Source organism: Lissotriton helveticus, chromosome 4_1 (assembly GCF_964261635.1).
Source record: "Lissotriton helveticus chromosome 4_1, aLisHel1.1, whole genome shotgun sequence".
Lineage (NCBI taxonomy): Eukaryota > Metazoa > Chordata > Amphibia > Caudata > Salamandridae > Lissotriton > Lissotriton helveticus.
The window spans coordinates 85,491,349-85,509,441 of NC_136063.1; the positions used below are offsets into that span (position 1 = coordinate 85,491,349).

The 18,093-nt window shown below is 45.8% G+C and overlaps 1 protein-coding gene across 1 annotated transcript in view; it reads left to right on the top strand.

Annotated features, from left to right (window-relative positions):
* LOC144828381 (E3 ubiquitin-protein ligase TRIM39-like) overlaps positions 1-18,093 on the top strand; it is a 182,627-nt gene that overhangs the window by 135,006 nt on the left and 29,528 nt on the right. The window contains exon 3 of the mRNA XM_078686495.1: positions 12,040-12,270. Coding sequence (XP_078542621.1) covers positions 12,040-12,270 — 231 coding nt within the window. The remainder of the gene's footprint in view (positions 1-12,039; positions 12,271-18,093) is intronic.

The window sequence follows — 18,093 nt, forward strand, 5'->3', positions numbered from 1 at the left end:
AAACTGGTTAGCCCACCTTAATGGTGTGCAGCGTGCTCTAAACAATCTCCCTTGAAGGTCTCTGGGTGGGGGGACCCCATACGAAATGCTCTTTGGTATCAAGATGTATGCCCCTAACCTCGACGGTCTAGACTGCGTGGCTCAAGCCACGGCCTTTGACGTGGATGAACATTGCAATGTTTTACAGGATCTACAAAAGACCAGATACAGTCTTGCAAAGGAACATTTGCCATCCACATCGGATGATGCGTTGTAGATCCCGGTAGTTGGCTGGCTACCCAAAGTTGGAGAACTGGTTCGAGAGAAGATCGATAACAAGAAATAATTTGGTCCTTCCTATCGAGCACCGGTTCCCGTTCTTGGAGTGAAGGGCACAAGAACAGTTGTTTTACCACCACTTCCAGGTTGTAAGGAAAACAGGTTTATCTCAATTGACCATGTCAAGTTACACAGGGTGGCCGATTCTTCATAGTATGGCACCGGCGGTCTCCTGTCCTTTGGTTGTGAGAAATTCTGTGTTGGCCACTATTTCTAATGCTGAGCCAGAAGTGGCCCTCGAGATGCCTGCCATTTCCAATCCTTTATTGAATACTTTTCACGTTAATAACATTGATGGCTTAGACTATGCCTATCCTGCTGATTTGTCGATGCCTGATATACAGACACGTTTGACCACAGAATCCCGATTCTCATTTGACTCTGTTTCAGTAAATTCGAAGAAACCCTCACGTCTAGCAACATATGCCACATTATTTAAAAAACATTTTTTGGTCCCGCCATGGACATATATTTGGCTGGTGCTTTTTTCAGTTTATCTTTTTATGTCAATTGGATTTGTGTTTTATTTTTTCTGTCTAGTCGATGGACACTATGTCGAGGAGAGAACATGCATTCAGCATCTTAATGGAACTTTGGCCCCCCTTTCCTCGTCCCATTCTGCACACAGACTGAAGAGAGACTTGAATTTTGTGAACATCACTGCTTGGCCGGTTCTTGATGGGATTGTGTGGGATGCAGTTAAATTTCAAATCCATGGCCCAACTGAAGTGGTTAATGTCCCTAATGTACTTAGAGTGAACATGGGGGATGTGGTGAAACAAAACATTTGTTCTGATGATTGGGATGTTCAGGTCGTAGAATCATTATTTTCAGATTTGAAATAATATGCTGCCTTTGATGCTGAAGATTTGTATTTAAAATCTGCTAATTATGGTGATTTATTTTGCTTCCAACATTTTGGTAACCATTTCTTGCATAAAACAAGTTCCAGAAGGGGTACTGTAAATTACTCACAGTGGGAACATTGTCCAGCACCGTTACAAGGCAGCTCCAGTACATTTTTGAAAAAGTACACTTATTTTACCGACTTTAATCAATCAAGTCCTGAGTCCTTTTACTTTAAGATGACACAAAAGCCCATGTCCAAAGTTAGACTTACCGATACTAAATTGTTGAATTCGAAGTCCTTTCTAGACAGATTAGCTGCAGATGGCTATGAGCTATGGAGGGAAACCATTGACCTTAAATCGGTTTGGGGTTCTAATAATTGGCAGGTACAAGGCACTGAGGCTTTGCACCGTGCATGTCTCATCCCAAATCATATGTTGTTTTTAAATTCTACCATTTTCCAGACAACATGCTTTGGATTGGCTACTTCAAAAAAATGAAATACCCCTTCTTTTCCTGATTTAGAAGAATATTCGGGTTGGAATAATTATACACAGTTTTCCATTCGAGAATTGCAAACGTTAATGCACAATGCATCCTTCAATATATCCAGTTGGGATCCTAGGGGTTGGCTGAGGTGGCACAGAAGCTCTGATTCTTGCCAACGTCGCTTTTTAGGTTTAGCTGAAGGTTTTACACAAGTCAGGCCTGATCCACGTTTTGATGCTGACCATACTGTCACCACTTACTCAGTGGGCAAATTATGTCAGAATTGGCTACAACATTCTACATTAGCTGCTGTTAAATTACATCTTTCCAAACTGACTGATGTGGATTTAAATGACTTCATAAAGGGCCCGGCTAATGGTAGATCTAAAAGATGGATTTATGCAATTTACAATGAAATCTGGAAAACTTCACAGGTTGAGGCTGCTAAGCGCCTAAGAGCGATAGATCAAGCTAATTGGGAAAAAGGGCTTGCTGTTGTGGATAACAGTATTAACATGCTTTCTTTTCGCATTAATACATTGAATAATATTGTTTCATCTATTGTTGACATCGTACATGATGAATTGTCTGTTTTGTACCATGGTCAAAATCAATTGCGATCTATTATGCAATTTGTTTGGACCCTGCAGACGCTTAAGGCTGGTCGTGTGCCTTGGAGTTACATGAACGTTTCCTCTCTTTTTGCCCCTTTTAATTTAACTGACAAACAACGCATGCTTTCAATGCGTGATGCTTCATTTTCCATGTTACACATTGAGAGTTTGGAGTCTTTACCGATTTCTGTTGCTGAAGCTACTGCTGCTGCGTGGCTTATCCACGGATTAATCACATTGCCGTTTGCCTTGTACAAGTTTACTAATTGTATGCGTTACATAGCTATAGGAAGATATGAACCATTAGGGAACTCATTCCTCCACGAGACGTGGTCTCTTCCATTCACTTATAGATGCCTGAAAGACGGGAAAGAGTTGTACCTTAATGGGGAAGAATGCACAGAGTCCCCTGACCATTCATTGATATGCAGACACATCCAGTTACATGGTTCTTGTAATCAGGACCGGACTAATTTAGCCTGTTTTTTAAAAGGGACCCCAGTTCCTGCGATAGTTCCCACATTCACATTACTGGCGAATGGTAGTTATTTGCTGTTGAACATCGAGGAGTGTTGTAGTTTAATTAAAGGGGTCGCTTATGTGTTAACTGTATCCGAGCGTGTCGTCTGTTGCAAAAACGTTCTGTATCCCCCTACGCATGGGAGTTCAGCTGTTTCCATCTGGCCGCGCATCCCAACCTTGAAAGCGGAGTTCAATGGTATGACTAGAATAAGAGCCCTTTTGTCTCAAAAAGAAGTGGCCCTGAGTTCGGCCCGAGAAACATTCGTCCTTCACATAGCTAACACGCGCACAGAGGTGCAGGCCCTTTTGAACACTGATTTACCGTTACATTTCAGTGAGCTGGTTCACCAAATCTTTAATGCCTCCTCCACTTCTGGCCTGGCTCATTTTTTTAAATTGGTTAGCAGTGGTCTCTTGACTTCATTCGAGAAGATATTTGGAATCATCCCTAGCTTTTTCCATTCTATATTTTCGAGTCTGTTTGGCGGCTTCTCGGTTTTGCTGGCATTAGCTGCAGGCGTTTTGATTATATTTAGTTTTGTTAAACATGGATGCTGGTCCTGCGCTGGAAGCCGCAGAGCCCCTCCTACTGCTGTTTCGCAACCGGATGCTTGATTACTATGGCACCCTGCCGCTTGCGACTTTAAGCACAGCTTTTCGATTTTCGTTTCGATTTTCCCATTTCACATGTGTCCAGCCTGTTTTTCATTGTCTGAGCTGCGATTTCGAATGGGCCCTTGATTTGTGTCTCTGCTTGACGGTGTCTCCTGACGTCTATTTTAATCATCTGATGAGCCCCGTAGTTGCTCACGAGTTGGTTTGTTCTGGCGAAAGGATTATGGCCTTGGAAGCGATGCATGGACTAATGGGTCATTGGGACATACTCGCAGCGGCGCATGAGTTCTTGGCACATAGCATTCTTGAAAGCCCACCGAGTTGTCCTCTGATGCTGCTAGAGGATTCAATGCTGGATGAGCACGTATATTCTTTTCAGCTGCTTAATTGGATGGCTGAACTGTTTTCGGATGATGACAGTGATTTCATTTTAGAAGCTGTGGCTGCATATTTTGCGTATACAGTGCTTCCCTGAGATGCCTCAGAAACTTTTTATTATTTAGGCACGTACCAGTTTGTATTTTTTTTTATGGTGCCTTTTCCTTACGCGGAGTTCTTTTTATACGCCCCAGGCCTATTGACATTATCTTTGAGGATTTTGAACCCTTTATTTGGCCACTATAGGCCTTCATGTATGCCTTTTCAGATTAGCTTAGGTTATTATTATTGAACTTTGCTTTCATGTTATGCCCCTGTTCTGGTGTTACCTTACCTTGATTTTGTCCATGCTCGGATCATTGGGGGGGTGTCATATAGCTAATTCTTTTCTATATACTGTGTTAAGTTAGCATGAGCTTATTAAATGTTTAAACGCCATTTTTACCTTTCTGCCTCATTTTTCACACAACACCTAATTGTTGTCTTAGCTTTCAACCCATAAGACCTTCGTGATTTACTTGAGAAATAATATGTTATTGCTCTGATATCAGTTTTGCTCGGTACACTGTCTGCACAGTGAGTGCTGAAGGCCGCAAGGATAACTAGACACGATGTTGTTGTGAGGTCTGATCTTCGCACGTCCATAGACATAACACACATGCTGCTGCCAAAATCTGGCTTTAGGCGGGTTTTATATTGTTTTGCTGAACACACACGAGACACACTTAGTTGTGACCCTCTTAGCCAAGGGGGCCATTGAGCGCGCTCCTGGGCCGGAAGTAGGATGTGGTTGTTATTCCCACTACTTTCTGGTCCCCAAGAAGGACTAAGGGGGCTTCCGCCCCATCTTGGACCTCGGGGATATCAATCGCTTCCTCCGGAAGGAGAAGTTCAAAATGTTGACTCTGGCTCAGGTCTTGGCTGCCCTCGACCGTGGAGACTGGATGGTAGCATTGGACTTGCAGGACACATATTTTCACATCCCCGTCCTGCCGGCCCATCGGCGTTACCTGCGGTTCACGGTAGGCCAGGGGCATTTTCAGTTTGCCGTGCTCCCCTTCGGCCTTACCAGTGCCCCTCGGGTGTTCACGAAAGTGATGGCGATGGTCGCAGCTCATCTGCGCAGGTCAGGGGTATCAGTCTTCCCCTACCTCCATGACTGGTTGTTGAAGGCGGGCTCGCCCAAAATGGTTGTCAGCCACCCCCAGACTACGGTCAACCTCCTGCATCTGCTGGTGTCATATAGCTAATTCTTTTCTATACACTGTGTTAACTTAGCATGAGCTTATTAAATGTTTAAACGCCATTTTTACCTTTCTGCCTCATTTTGCACACAACACATAATTGTTGTCTTAGCTTTCAACCCAGAAGAGCTTCGTGATTTACTTGAGAAATAATATGTTATTGCTCTGATATCAGTTTTGCTCGGTACACTGTCTGCACAGTGAGTGCTGAAGGTCGCAAGGATAACTAGACACGATGTTGTTGTGAGGTCTGATCTTCGCACGTCCATAGACATAACACACCTGCTGCTGCCAAAATCTGGCTCTAGGCGGGTTTTATATTGTTTTGCTGAACACACACGAGACACACTTGATGGTGCTTCGCATGCAGAGAACTGGTGGAAGATGATGTGATCCTCTGCCACTGAGATTTTGAGGTATGGGCCCGCCCTGCTTAAACCCAAATGAGACCTTCATAGATATAAAATACTATGCTAAATAGGGAGGGTGTGAATTAGGTATTGTTAATTCCTATTCATTACAGCATCTTAGTATGCTGTCACCATTCGCCTTTTATGGACTAGTAACTATGCTGATAACTTTGTTGCTTATAATATGTTTGCTAGTATTGTACAAGATATCGCGTTTGAGAACCTTGCATTAGTAAATAAATATTTCAAACATGCACGTGTCCTCTTTTACTCCACGTTCTGGTTTGTAATGATTATATAACGAAAGAGTGTTCATGTGTTCCACGATACCTGAGGTAATCTAAGTTCATGTTCTGGTCTGTCTAAGCATTGGGAGTTTGTTATGACCAATGAGACACTTTAGCTAGCTCGGTAAGGGGATTTTGGGTACTGAGGTGAGTTTTGGTCTATCCTAATTCACCGAGGTTCCAGGTCTCTATGCACAGTTCTGTAGGAGAACGGAATTCCCGCTACACTGGGGTTCTCCATCAATGTGCCGAAGTCGCACCTGAGTTCCTCTCAGACGCTCCCTTTCATCGGAGCGGTTCTGGATTTGATGCGGTTTCGGGTTTATACTCCCGAGCAGCGAGTCCTGGATATTCAGGCTATGATTCTGATTTTTCAGCCTCTATCCCGGGTTTCAGTCAGGATGACCCTCTGGCTCCTGGACCTGATGGCCTCCTGCATCCTGCTGGTGCAACATGCCAGATGGCATATGCGGGCTCTGCAGTGCCAGTGGGCACAGCATCAGGGCAACCTGTCTGATCACGTCCAGATTTCGGAGGGCACTGCACAACACTAGCAATGGTGGCTCACTAATCGCGACTGGGTCACTGGCAGATCCCTCTCTCTTCCCCAACCAGAGCACACAGTGGTGACTGATGCGTCCCTCCTGGGATGGGGTGGCCTCTTGGCAGAGGCGAAGATCAGAGGCCTTTGGTCTCCGGCGGAGTCCCGGCTCCACATCAATCTTTTGGAGGTTCGGGCGATCCGACTTGCACTGAAGGCCTTCCCTCCCTCTGTCTGGGGGAGTGTAGTGCAGGTGTTCACGGACAACACCACAGCCATGTGGTATTGCAACAAGCAGGGCGGGTTTGGGTCCTGGACCCTATGTTGGGAGGGTCTGCACCTCTGGACATGGCTGGAACATACGGGCATTACCCTGGTGGTTCAACATCTGGCAGGTTCTCTGAACGCCAGGGCGGACAAACTCAGCCACCGGTGCTTGATGGATCACGAATTGTAGTGTAGTTCCTATTTTCCCAATAGGCCCTGCGCATTGGAATAACAAACAGTAGTATGGACGTAGAAGTGCGGATCTTCCAGGTCTCCACTGACTATGCTAAACTTAATTGGGTTTGTTACCAACTAGCTCAGAGGTCACTGGAAACTTTCTTGACTGAATAGGAAGTGATCAGCTTCCCTGGTACAGACAAGAAGGGATTCAGTTTTCCAACAACCGCATAAACATGACATCTTTGCTCCTTAGAATAAGAGTCAATCTCTAGAGTCGTGTGAAACAATAGACAGTTATTTTACTCAGTCAGTTTTATGCAGATTACTTTCACCAATATGCAGAGAATAGAGAGACGGGCGTTTTCAATAAAAAGGTATTATTTATTGAACAGTCTTTCTTCTCGTGCAAGAGAAATGAATTGCCACAATTGCAAGACTAGTTATTATAAAAAGTGCGTACAGTAAAATGAGGATTGCGAAATAATACTGTAAAAGCATTGATATGGTTTCTTAGCCATACAATGGTTTAAAATGAATAAAACATATATACATTAGGCTAACATACTCAACTGGTGCTTCTAACTACGCCTACCCCAGTGTACCTGACCTAAGCCTAATACTTGGGAGGGAGTAAGTAAGTAGCAATTTTAGTTAAGTTGGTTTTGCCAAAGTTTGCTTCAAGAATTCTCTCTAAGGGTTTAGTCAACACCATACCTCTGGAATAGAATGTTGGAGGTCTTGTATCTCCTTCCAGGACTCGATATCCCAGTCACTCGCAAGAGTGGGCTGGAAACGCCGGAGCTGGATTTTCTTGGCAAGAGAAAAGACAGCGTCTCTCTCAGTGCGTCGAGGAGGAGGAGGGGCAGCATCCGTGGGCAGCTTGCATCTGCTGGGCTTTGCAGGGGGACAGCTGTTCTGCTCCTATGTTCACCACACCATCGCTATCATCGATGTCGTTGAGGCAGCGATAGCATCAGCATTCATCAGCGTTTGCTTAAGGCAACGTTGGTAATATTTATACCTGAAAGGTGCCTGGTTTGACGTACGTTTTTGGACATAAGACATCAATAAAGATGTCACTAGGAAGTGATCGTCTCTCAGTGCTCATTAGAGTTCTATTACTAATCAAAACATAGCAAGCGGGGATTTCCCAGGTTGCTGAGTTTTATCTTGTTGAAGAACTTGGAGTGTAATCTAGGAATCTCAGATAGTGGCTTCTGCTGTGACATTTGCTCTAAAGAGCTGCAGAGGAAGCTGCAGAGGAAGAGATTCTGAAATGTGGCTCTGATAGTCTGAGGCCAGAGACGAGTTTCTGAATATTGCATTTGATCGTTTATGCCAATATAGGGATATGAATGTATTATAGCCGTATAGGGGCATTATGTCACAGTATTGATCGGGGTCCTAGATTGGAACGCGACAGAATGATGTCTGAACTCGGACGTGGCGCAAGGTCTCTTCCTGCATTTGGGAGAGCCTTGGTTACATCTATTCGCCACCGAAGAGAACGTGCAATGTCATCAATTCTGCGCTTTGGAATTTCCAAGGAGACGCTTTTCGTTGCGAATGGAGTCGCGGTCTGTTGTACGCCTTCCGAAAATACCACTTCTGCCCAGAGTGCTGAAGAAGATTCGGTGCGACCGGCCCAAGTCTTCCTTGTGGCTCAGGATTGGTCACGAAGATACTGGCATCCTGAGCTACTCAGCATGGCGATCAATCCCCCGATTCGACTGCCTCTTCGGGAGGATCTTCTGTCTCAGCAGCAGAGGATGGTCCTCCACCCGAACCTGTCCAGCCTCCACCTTCATGCATGGAGATTGCACGGCGAAAGTTGACTGCTTTCGATCTTCCTCCTGAAGTCTGTGATGTCATTCTGGCCTGCAGGTGGAACAAGTTTGTGGCATGATTCATAGCTAAGGCTGTGAATCCCCATTCTGCCCCTCTTTCTGAGGTCCTTCTGTTTATTCTTTCTTTGGCCCGTCTGGCCTCTGCTCTGTGCAATATCAAAGGTTATCTTTCTGCCATCTCCGCCTTTCTATGGCTTCCTGATCAACCATCTCTTTTTAAGTCCCCAGTTGTTAACTGTTTCCTGGAAGGCATTACGCACATGTTACCTCCTGTGCCGTTTATAATGCCTCGGTGGGACCTAAATCTTGTCTTGACATACCTGTTGTGCGCTCCCTTTGAGCCCCTTCATAACTGTCCTTTATGCCTTCTCACTCTCAAGCCAGTTTTCCTGGTAGCTATCACCTCTGCCAGAAGAGTGAGTGAGCTCCAGGCTCTTTCTTCTAAACCTCCTTTCCTTTCTGTTCATCTGGAAAAGGTGGTTTTAAGGACCCGTCCTTCTTTCTTGGCAAAGGTTGTTACGCCCTTCCACATCGGCACACCATTACCTTGCCAACCTTTTTTCTGCCTCCGCATCCCACGAAGGAGGAAGAGAGGCTCCACCTGCTGGACCCAAACGTGCGCTCTCGTTCTCTCTGAAGCGCACACAACGGTTCCGGGTGGATGACCAGCTCTTTGTTGGCTACGTGGGCGTCAAAAAAGGTCGGGCCGTGCACAAACGGACCATCTCTCAGTGGGTCATTCTTTGAATCAAAGCCTGTTACTCGTTGGCTAAGAAGGAGCCTCCTGTGGGGCTGCGTGCCCATTCCACCAGGGCAACGGCAGCCACTACTGCCTTCGACGTGGCGTTCCCATGCAGGACATTTGTCAGGTAGCTACGTGGGTCTCACTGCACACGTTTACCAAGCATTACTGTCTTGATTGTCAAGTCCAGAGCGACGGCTTCTTTGGCCGTTCTGTTCTCCGTGACTTTCTGGTGTAATCTTGTTCGCAGACCCACCACTGAGGTTGGTTTTGCTGGTGTATCTATTCTAAGGTAAGGAATCTTTCACTAACGTGGCTCTTTCAGATGCACAAGTTACTACTTGTGTAACGATATATCTGTAAGAGATATTAGTTAGTGATAGATTCCTTACAGCCCCTCCCATCCTCCCCGTTCTGCGAACTGATTCCCAGGGTTAAGGTCATCCCATCCAGGGCCCTAGTGGACCAATGCACCAGTGGTCAGTATCTTGCATGGCTCTGCGTCCTGGCGTGGAAAGTCGTGTACAGAATTGACGTCAGCGCGCATGGGTGGCGCCCAAGTAGTCTCCGTGACGTCATCTCGGCGCATACGATGCCGGCGACGGACGGGGAGCTGCAGGACGCCACCTACTGACACACAGGGGTACTGCTAGCAAAACTTTCCGGATCCAGTCTGGCGCCTGGGGATATTCTAAGGTAAGGAATCTATCACTAACTAATGTCTCTTACAGATATATTGTTACACAAGTAGTTATTTGTGCGACGATGCCATGGGAAAATGAATTATTTATTTAATTTTCCCTCCGTATCGTCCCTCGAAATCCCTCCTTACCTGGCCCCACCGCTGTTACCTGCACGGACCGCGGCTGGGGGTGGGACTTGACCAACTTTGCAGTGACCTATGGTTGAGGCCCTCGACCCTCTGCCTTCCCCATGGCTCCCTCAACAGGGTCTGACCAGCCGTAAGTCACATTGACCCCTGGCTCTGCCATGGGGGTTCTCAGTGATACTATTGGGGCCATTCAATTAGTGGTGCTCACTTTGAATATTCTGGTTCTGTCCCCCGCTAGTCTTGCATCTTTCCTGTCCTGGAATGTTGCAGTACATCTCTGTCCTTGGTGCGAAAAGTTTGTGAAGTTCTTTCGTGCCGGCAGCGACGGCCGACGTCTCTATTCTGCGGGTTCCCTTTAATTCCGGATGCTGTACGCCATGCATAACTCACTGAGCAGTGATGCTGCAATCTTTGCCCTTCTCAGTCGATGGGTGGTTACAATTCACGATAAGGGTGGTGATGGTCACAACCTTAAGCAAGCTGTGGCAGTGTCAACACAATTCAAGAGGAGGGTGTGATGGGATTGTGCTGCTTGTGGTCAAGGAGATCCTGACCACAAGCTTGCCTTCTTCTTGGGTCCAATTTCAAACCCTGCACCCAAGCAAGCAGCTACCCTCAGTCTGTGTCCCCGGGGTGAGCTCTCTGTGCAGGTGCAGTTGCCTTCTGATTGTGCCCTACTTCTTCCTGCTCATGTCATTTCTTCTTTCCCTACTACTGATTGCATCCCAAACTTTTTTAGTTCTTCATATGTTGTTTGGTGTTTGACGGCACAGCAGAACAGGCAGCTTGTTGAGTTCTAAGACACTCTGGGCCTCCGTGTCAGTGCAGCCACCTTCACTGGGGAGACATATCCAGGACCTCACCTGTAGTACAGCGGTAATGACCTTGACTTGTGTTAGTGCGGGTTTAAAGTTGTCTGGCATCCTTTGCATCCCCTCTTCTTCTGAGCGGTCTCTTTCGAATGTAAGGATATCTCCAGTGTGTCCCCACAGTAATCATTCAGGTCACTCCTTCGAAGCAGGATCAAGATCACCCCTCCTGGCAGACTAGTTGAATCTTTACCATGCGAGGGGATTTGGCAGTAGGTACTCTAACTGTGGTGTCCTAAAGAATCTCCCAGTCGTTGCTTGTGTGTTGCCTCAGCTCCTTGTCAAGAAAGCTCATCACAGGAAGTTTTCCAAATTGCAGAGACATTGTGTATTCATGCAGCTTAGGATCTCAGTTCTACCAAGAGAGTGGCTGTAGGTCCTCTATGGCAGTGCACAGCCTAGAGAGGATCTGTACTGCTCTTTGGGAATGTAGGTGTGCAGTGCACACGTCAGTGGAAGGCTGCGTCCGTGGGCAGTGGCCAGCTCAGTGGAGGGCTAAGTGGGTCAGTAGTGCACACCTCAGTGGGGGGGGTCTGTGTGCTTGGGTATTATACAGCTCCCTGGGGGTCTGTGGGGTCTGTGCTGATGGACAGTTCACCGCTCAGTGGGGGAGTTGGGTGGGCAGTGCACAGCCCAATGGGGGGAGGGTCTGTCTTGGTAGACAGTGCAGAGCTCAGGGCGGAGGTGGGTGGATAATGCGCAGCCCAGTGAGGGGCTGTGTTAGTGGACCGTGCAGAGCTCAGGGGGAGGTGGGTGGATAGTGCACAGCCAGTGAGGGGCTGTGTTGGTGGGAGAGGACAACTAAGACAGCAGAAGGGAAGGCAGCAAGAGTGTGCAGCTGCAAAAACACAGTTTTCGTGCTTAGCTTTAACTTTGCACCACCTGCGCCCCTAAATATGGCACCAGCCCTAGTTTTGTTGGTTTCTTTCAGAACGCCTTGCGACCCCCCCCACCCCCCTCCAGCCTGTACTCTACATATGGCGGGGCTCATTGAATCTTCCCAGAATCTAACCATCATTTCTTTGATCCTGACAGAACAAGGTGAGAGCTGAGAAGCAGAAAATTGAGACTGAGGTTGAACAGCTGCGCCAGCTCCTGAGAGATAAAGAGCAGACGCTGAACCAGAGACTGGAGGAGATGGAGAAGAGGATTACCATGGAAGAAAATGCAAATATATCCAGACTGTCCAATCAAATCACTTCTCTAAATGCCCTGATAACAGATCTAGAGAAGAAATGCGAGGAATCAGCGTTGGACCTCCTGAAGGTGAGACACCGCTTGATAAATACAAGACAAAACAGAAGAGCTACATTCATTGGCGTGTGAGGCGTTGAATGTAAGTGGAGAACATGCATGATCAACAAACAGGGTTAATTCACACTGAGCTCCTATTTTCAGACAACCCAACAAAATATGCAGACAAGTTAAACTAACGCAAATCCTTCTGCACTGACGACCCAACGAAATGTACAGACTGACAGCCCAACACGGTATAAAGAACAGCTGTACTACGTCAAACGATCCCATTCAGAATATCACACTGCGCTGTGTCGCGTGACCTCATTCAGAATGTAGTTATAGATTATTGCTAAAAATCTCCTATGGAGGTCAACAGTGAACATCTTTAAAACAGTGTAAAATATAAATACATTTACATTTTATTCTTATACTAAAATATCATGATAACACATTTGATAATTTACTAATAATGCTATTATCGATGGAATTTAAATAAATGGAGTGAGGACTGCTTGCATTCATTGACTGGTTGAGACCCTACATATAATTACTACAGTGTGTGCAGTTTTTGTCAGTCCCGCTAGCACCGTCCCACCTCCCCTTATTTACATTTAACCACAAACCACGTGTGCGTAGATGAAGAAAGAAGGTTCTTGTAGAACGGTCACATTGTGAAATATGGCTCCATACTTTAGTTTCAAACGTTTTAATCAGTTTCAGGGCGTTTATCCAATCTGTAATCAAGCTCCGTTGGTGCTCGAGGTCTTAAATGTATTTATTTATATTATTTATGGAGCGCACTGTGACCAGACTGATATCCTGGACTGTAGCAGCAATTGTATACACAAGGATTAAAAAGAACCAAGGCAGTGCAGTCTTACAGACATCCATTATTTAGGAAACAGCCAGGTCTTCAAGGCTTTCCTAAGATTCAGCAAATCTACCAAGCTCTCAATTCAGACGGTATCCAATTCCAAGTCTAGGCAGCCTTCACTGGAAAGGCGCAACCCCCTTGTCGAACCTGCAGGAACTCGTGTTCCTTAATACGATTATCGGTTGCAGACAGTAGCGCCCTCCCTGGGGCATGTCTTTTCAGTCTAGGCTGCAGCGGTGTAGGACCCTTATTCTGTAGGACCTGAAACACAATACACATTGCCTTGAAGAAAACCCTCTGCTCCCAAGGGAGCCAATAAAGTTCCCTCAGAGCCTTGGAAGCCGCGGACCCCTGTGGCCTGTTTAATACCAGGTTTGCTGCAGCCCCCTGAACTCTGTGCAGTCTCTTGATCGAAAAATCGGGATTTTACTCCACGCCACAGGATTAGTGTGGCTTGTAAATATTGCTGCACAGCACTAGACACCGCAATACAGTGAAACTGTTCAGCCATGAACAAGTCGTATGTACAACTCTACTGAGACGACGAAACATGTGTTGGCTTGGGAACTGTTCACTAACTGAAAACTTGAAGATCAAAATAAAGATAAAGAAAGGAAAACAGGAGACAAAATAGCAGATTGATTTTGTGTTTTGTGTGTGATTCCCATTGGAATAAACCTGGTTGATTGTATGTGTGCTAGGGGATACATTTTGTTAATGTCTTGTTGCTTTTGCCACAGAACCTAGAGAGGCAGGTGGTTCTCTCTACCCCTTTGAGCACCGTCACTACTTAGGACCTTTGCATAATACCTAGTGGAATTACCTATAAGCACCTTACCCTATTACCTATACCACCGAATCCAGTGAAACTACTTTTCGAAGGAAAGAGGATCATCAAAAGTGACTCAAGATTGTGTACTGCTTCTGAGAAGCATAACTCAGTCTCTGTCGGGAGTGGCCCAAAATTCATCGCTAGTGGCATCGAATTTTTTTTGCCTAGCAGCATAAAAATGTGGTCTTACTCCTGTTTAGTTTAAGGCAGTTTGCACTCATCCCATGTACAACATCGACTAAACAGGCCTGGAAAGATTTTACTTGTAAAATATAAACGTGCCTGGTCTCGAGTTTGATGCTGTTCTTTTATTTTATCAGCAACTTGGAGCGTCCAATTACTAAGATAGCTCCTGTGACTTTTCACTTGTTTTCACATTAGCGTTTACTTGAATTCAAACATTGAGGTTTAAACATAACCTGACCGAATTATAAACATTTCTTGTTCACAATTACAAACATATATTTGCAAAATTGTACACGTTTTAAGCAAAAACAACTCAAATTGATCAAAATTCTAAGTACATTCAATCTCAAATATGCAATATTTTACTCATGTTGCATAATGGTACACCAGAAGCAATCAAAATATTCAATTTCAGTCCTGTCTCCTTGTTATTTATTATGTTTGGGACTGAATATCACCAAGGGTATTGTTTTTTTAAGAGTTAGTCAATTGCTCATTTTGCGCCATTGGTGATACTGGATGAATCACTTTTGGAAATGCCGACGCGTTTCCAAACCCGGTCCTATGATTCGGGACAGGTTTTTCTCAGGGCAACCTGGGTACCTAATAAGTTAAAAATAAAATACTATTTTAGTGCCTTCTCCTATTTTTCAGCTAAACTAGCGCTTTTTAGAACATAATAGTACCTTAATGCTCCAGCGCTGCGTGTGTCATCGTGCTTCCTCTAACTTAAAAATTATGGAGCACACTAGCCCCAGGAGCACACCGGCTCCTCAAACCATCGGAGACACTCTAGTCTCCCGGAACACTCCCGTTCCTGCAACAATCACAGGTGGACCACTCACCTTCCGTGTGCAGCACCGACCTCTACCGTTCTCCACCTCCGGCTGCCAGGACCAACACGGTCAGCTTCAAGTTCCGCCTTCTGGACCCCGGCGTAAGATCCGAACCGGGACCTCTCCCGATCAGCAGGGTGGGGCAGCGCTGCGAGAACCAAGCTCGGCATCAAATGGGATCCCGGGCCCACCGTGCCGACCAGCGGGTCCCCGGTCTTCTGCTACCCACTTACGGGTGAGAAAGATCCTTATCGCGGGGTCCCTATTCGGGCGCCATCTGATAAGCGTGGCTCAAATCCACTGGAGTGACTTACAGCACTCACCTATAATTACCTTATAGGAAGTCAGCCGGACAGTGGAGAAGTATAAACAAAAGTTTTTATTAGGCCAAACAACACTCATATGAGAGGGCCCTGTCCGACCTCACTCCTGGGAGTGCGAACGAGAGGACTGACTCTCTGCATCACGGCAATACATTATAATGCAATACAGTAGATGGGGTACGCCCCTTGTGGAAAACTACCGAGTCCCAGACCAGTGAACAATGCTCTCATACAGCAGGCATCTGCACCTGCGAGGGATACATTATTATCTCTGCTCAAGGCCAGGGAGCTAGGCTTCGGCGTCTCTGGGCATGAGAACATTACAGATAACATAAATTGTTAGTTTCGGTCACAGTGAGCCGAGAAACGAAAAATGCTGTCTCGGTATATTTCTGTATTCCTGCGGGAGGGGCATGAGCGAGCAGAGGCCGCAGGCACAGAGAGTTACACAAAATGGTGGCACACAAGCTAAGCTAAGAAACTAATATGGTCACACATATACAGGAATATATAAGAATATGAATTCAGAATTCAGCATAAGTGTGTTTACGTAAATGCATTAGTTAGTCATATGATGCTAACTCACACGTCATCATAGGGTAATTAGAGCATCGAAAAGTGAATTCTATCAGACCCTCCTTTTAGCATCATTGGCTAACTATAGCCTCATTTATTTGCCAAAAGGTAGTGTCGACATACATTCTAGGGGCAGGCCTATATTACTTCAGTCGAGAACATCTTCTGCAATAAACATTAACCAACTTGCATCAGCAGGAATTTCAGTAATCATAGAAGTGGTATATTGACCATGTAACTTCTTTTTCGGACGTATATTTGCAGCACACATTGAACAACATGGAGGAAGGCAATATATGCAAAGGCAGCATGACAAAATTACACTCACCACTCCAACCAAACCCATCAGTATTTTCCAGCCCCAGGAAGAAAAGGCGCCCCAGAGCCACCCTTGGAGGGACCATGTTCCATTATCTTGGTGCAGTTCAGTCGCTAATCTATGCAATTTTTGCACTGCCAAGTTAACAGTCGGGGCGGAGTCAGGGATATAGACACAACAAGAGGTCCCGATGACGCGACAGGCCCCGCCCCTATCAGCCAGTATGACGTCAAGGACCATCCTATTCTGGATCGTAAATAATCTCATAGCCTGAACCTCAACAGAGATGTTAGTCGTAATGTCAGCCTCAACCAGAACCACCTTTTCCATTACCCTAGAAAGTCGTCTAATAGCTCTACTGTTGAATATAGGACCCCAGAAAGGAAGCAGACCCTTAGAAAAATCAGTCCATTGCTGATACGAGGTATCTGTCTGATCAACGTCCTCTACCTGAAGTTCCCTCCTTTTACGCTGCTCTCGCGGCTGCTCTTGAGGACTGGGGAATCGTCGATGAGTTCTGTGGTAATCAGAGGGGGCCACATACACAGGAGGAATCAGATAAGCCAGGTAACACACCCCACCCCAACCCTCGGGCAACCATAAGTATCCATTTTCACCGCATACAAAATAGACACTGGGTGGGGCAATCAATGAGGGGCTAACGGGCAGGCGTATTGAAGCAGTCACATTACAAGAGCTATTTCCAACCTTTATGGGACCCCTTCCCTCTATACAGAAAAACGGAGGAGGACCCACCACAGCCAGAGGTATCAAAGACTTGGAGCTGTCGTTATTCTTAGGGGGGTGCCTATAAGACAAAGTGGCATTCAATTTCATGAAACTATCCCTAAGCCTATCAGTATCATTAGGTGTCAAGAATCGACCCAACCTTTTCTCACATGTCTCTATAAAAGTCTGGTCAAAACGTCCGTCGGTGTATATTCGTCCAAGGGAAGCTGAAGGCAAAGGGCGTACTCGCATTGTCATTGTCCACCCCCTATTCTGTAGTCGGGGTGTTAGGGAATCTGGCTGTTGGAAATATTTAACTAGACCTATAAGGGTGTACCATCCCACACAACTATTTACCGGAGTCAAAGGAAGAGCAAGGAATCTATCTTTCTTATAAGCAGCAGAAGGCAAAAGCCCACAAACCCAGCAATCTGTCATGTTGGTAGTGGCATGTGCATGATGCAAAGTCTTAATAAAAACATTATCTTTATAGTTGGCACGTATCATTCTCTCACCATATTCAACAGTTAACATTTTGTGTTCCGGAACAGCAGTAGGTGTGGGTGCAAATGTATGAACGGGATAATGTTTATCTAGAAAAAACAATATTCCAAGAGTCACCAGAAAGGCAATTAAAAATATTACGACCACTACAATTTTTCCATTTCGGGAAAGGGCCAACCAAGGGGAATCAGGCTCACGTCTCGGGGGAGCTGCAAAAGGCTGCTCCTCATCAGGAATTGGCCGCCCAAACGGATACATTCTGTATGCTTTTCAACACCAAAAATCAAAAAAAATAAAAATCACACTACTACTAAAAAAATAGTCCCAGACAATCCTCAACCGGCCAGAGGGGTTCTTCAACCCTTAAAAAAGGGATCTTCTTCCCTGTGTCCTTCAAAGCCTCACAGGCAGGCTTTTACCGTTCATACCTATTCCCACGTCGTTGGTCAACACTTTGAAATAAGGGAAGCACTTAATTCGGGCCCCGCACCACGCTTTAGTCTCAAAGAACACAATCTTCGGCTAAACACCAGGGCTCTTACAAGTCCATCCCTACCACTAAATCTTCTTTTTCAGAATGTCCACTAAGCCCTTCTTCCAGTATTTAGTCCATCATATTCCAGCACTGTACTTATTTTCTTCGGGGCCGGAAATTGTAACGAGTGCTCCCT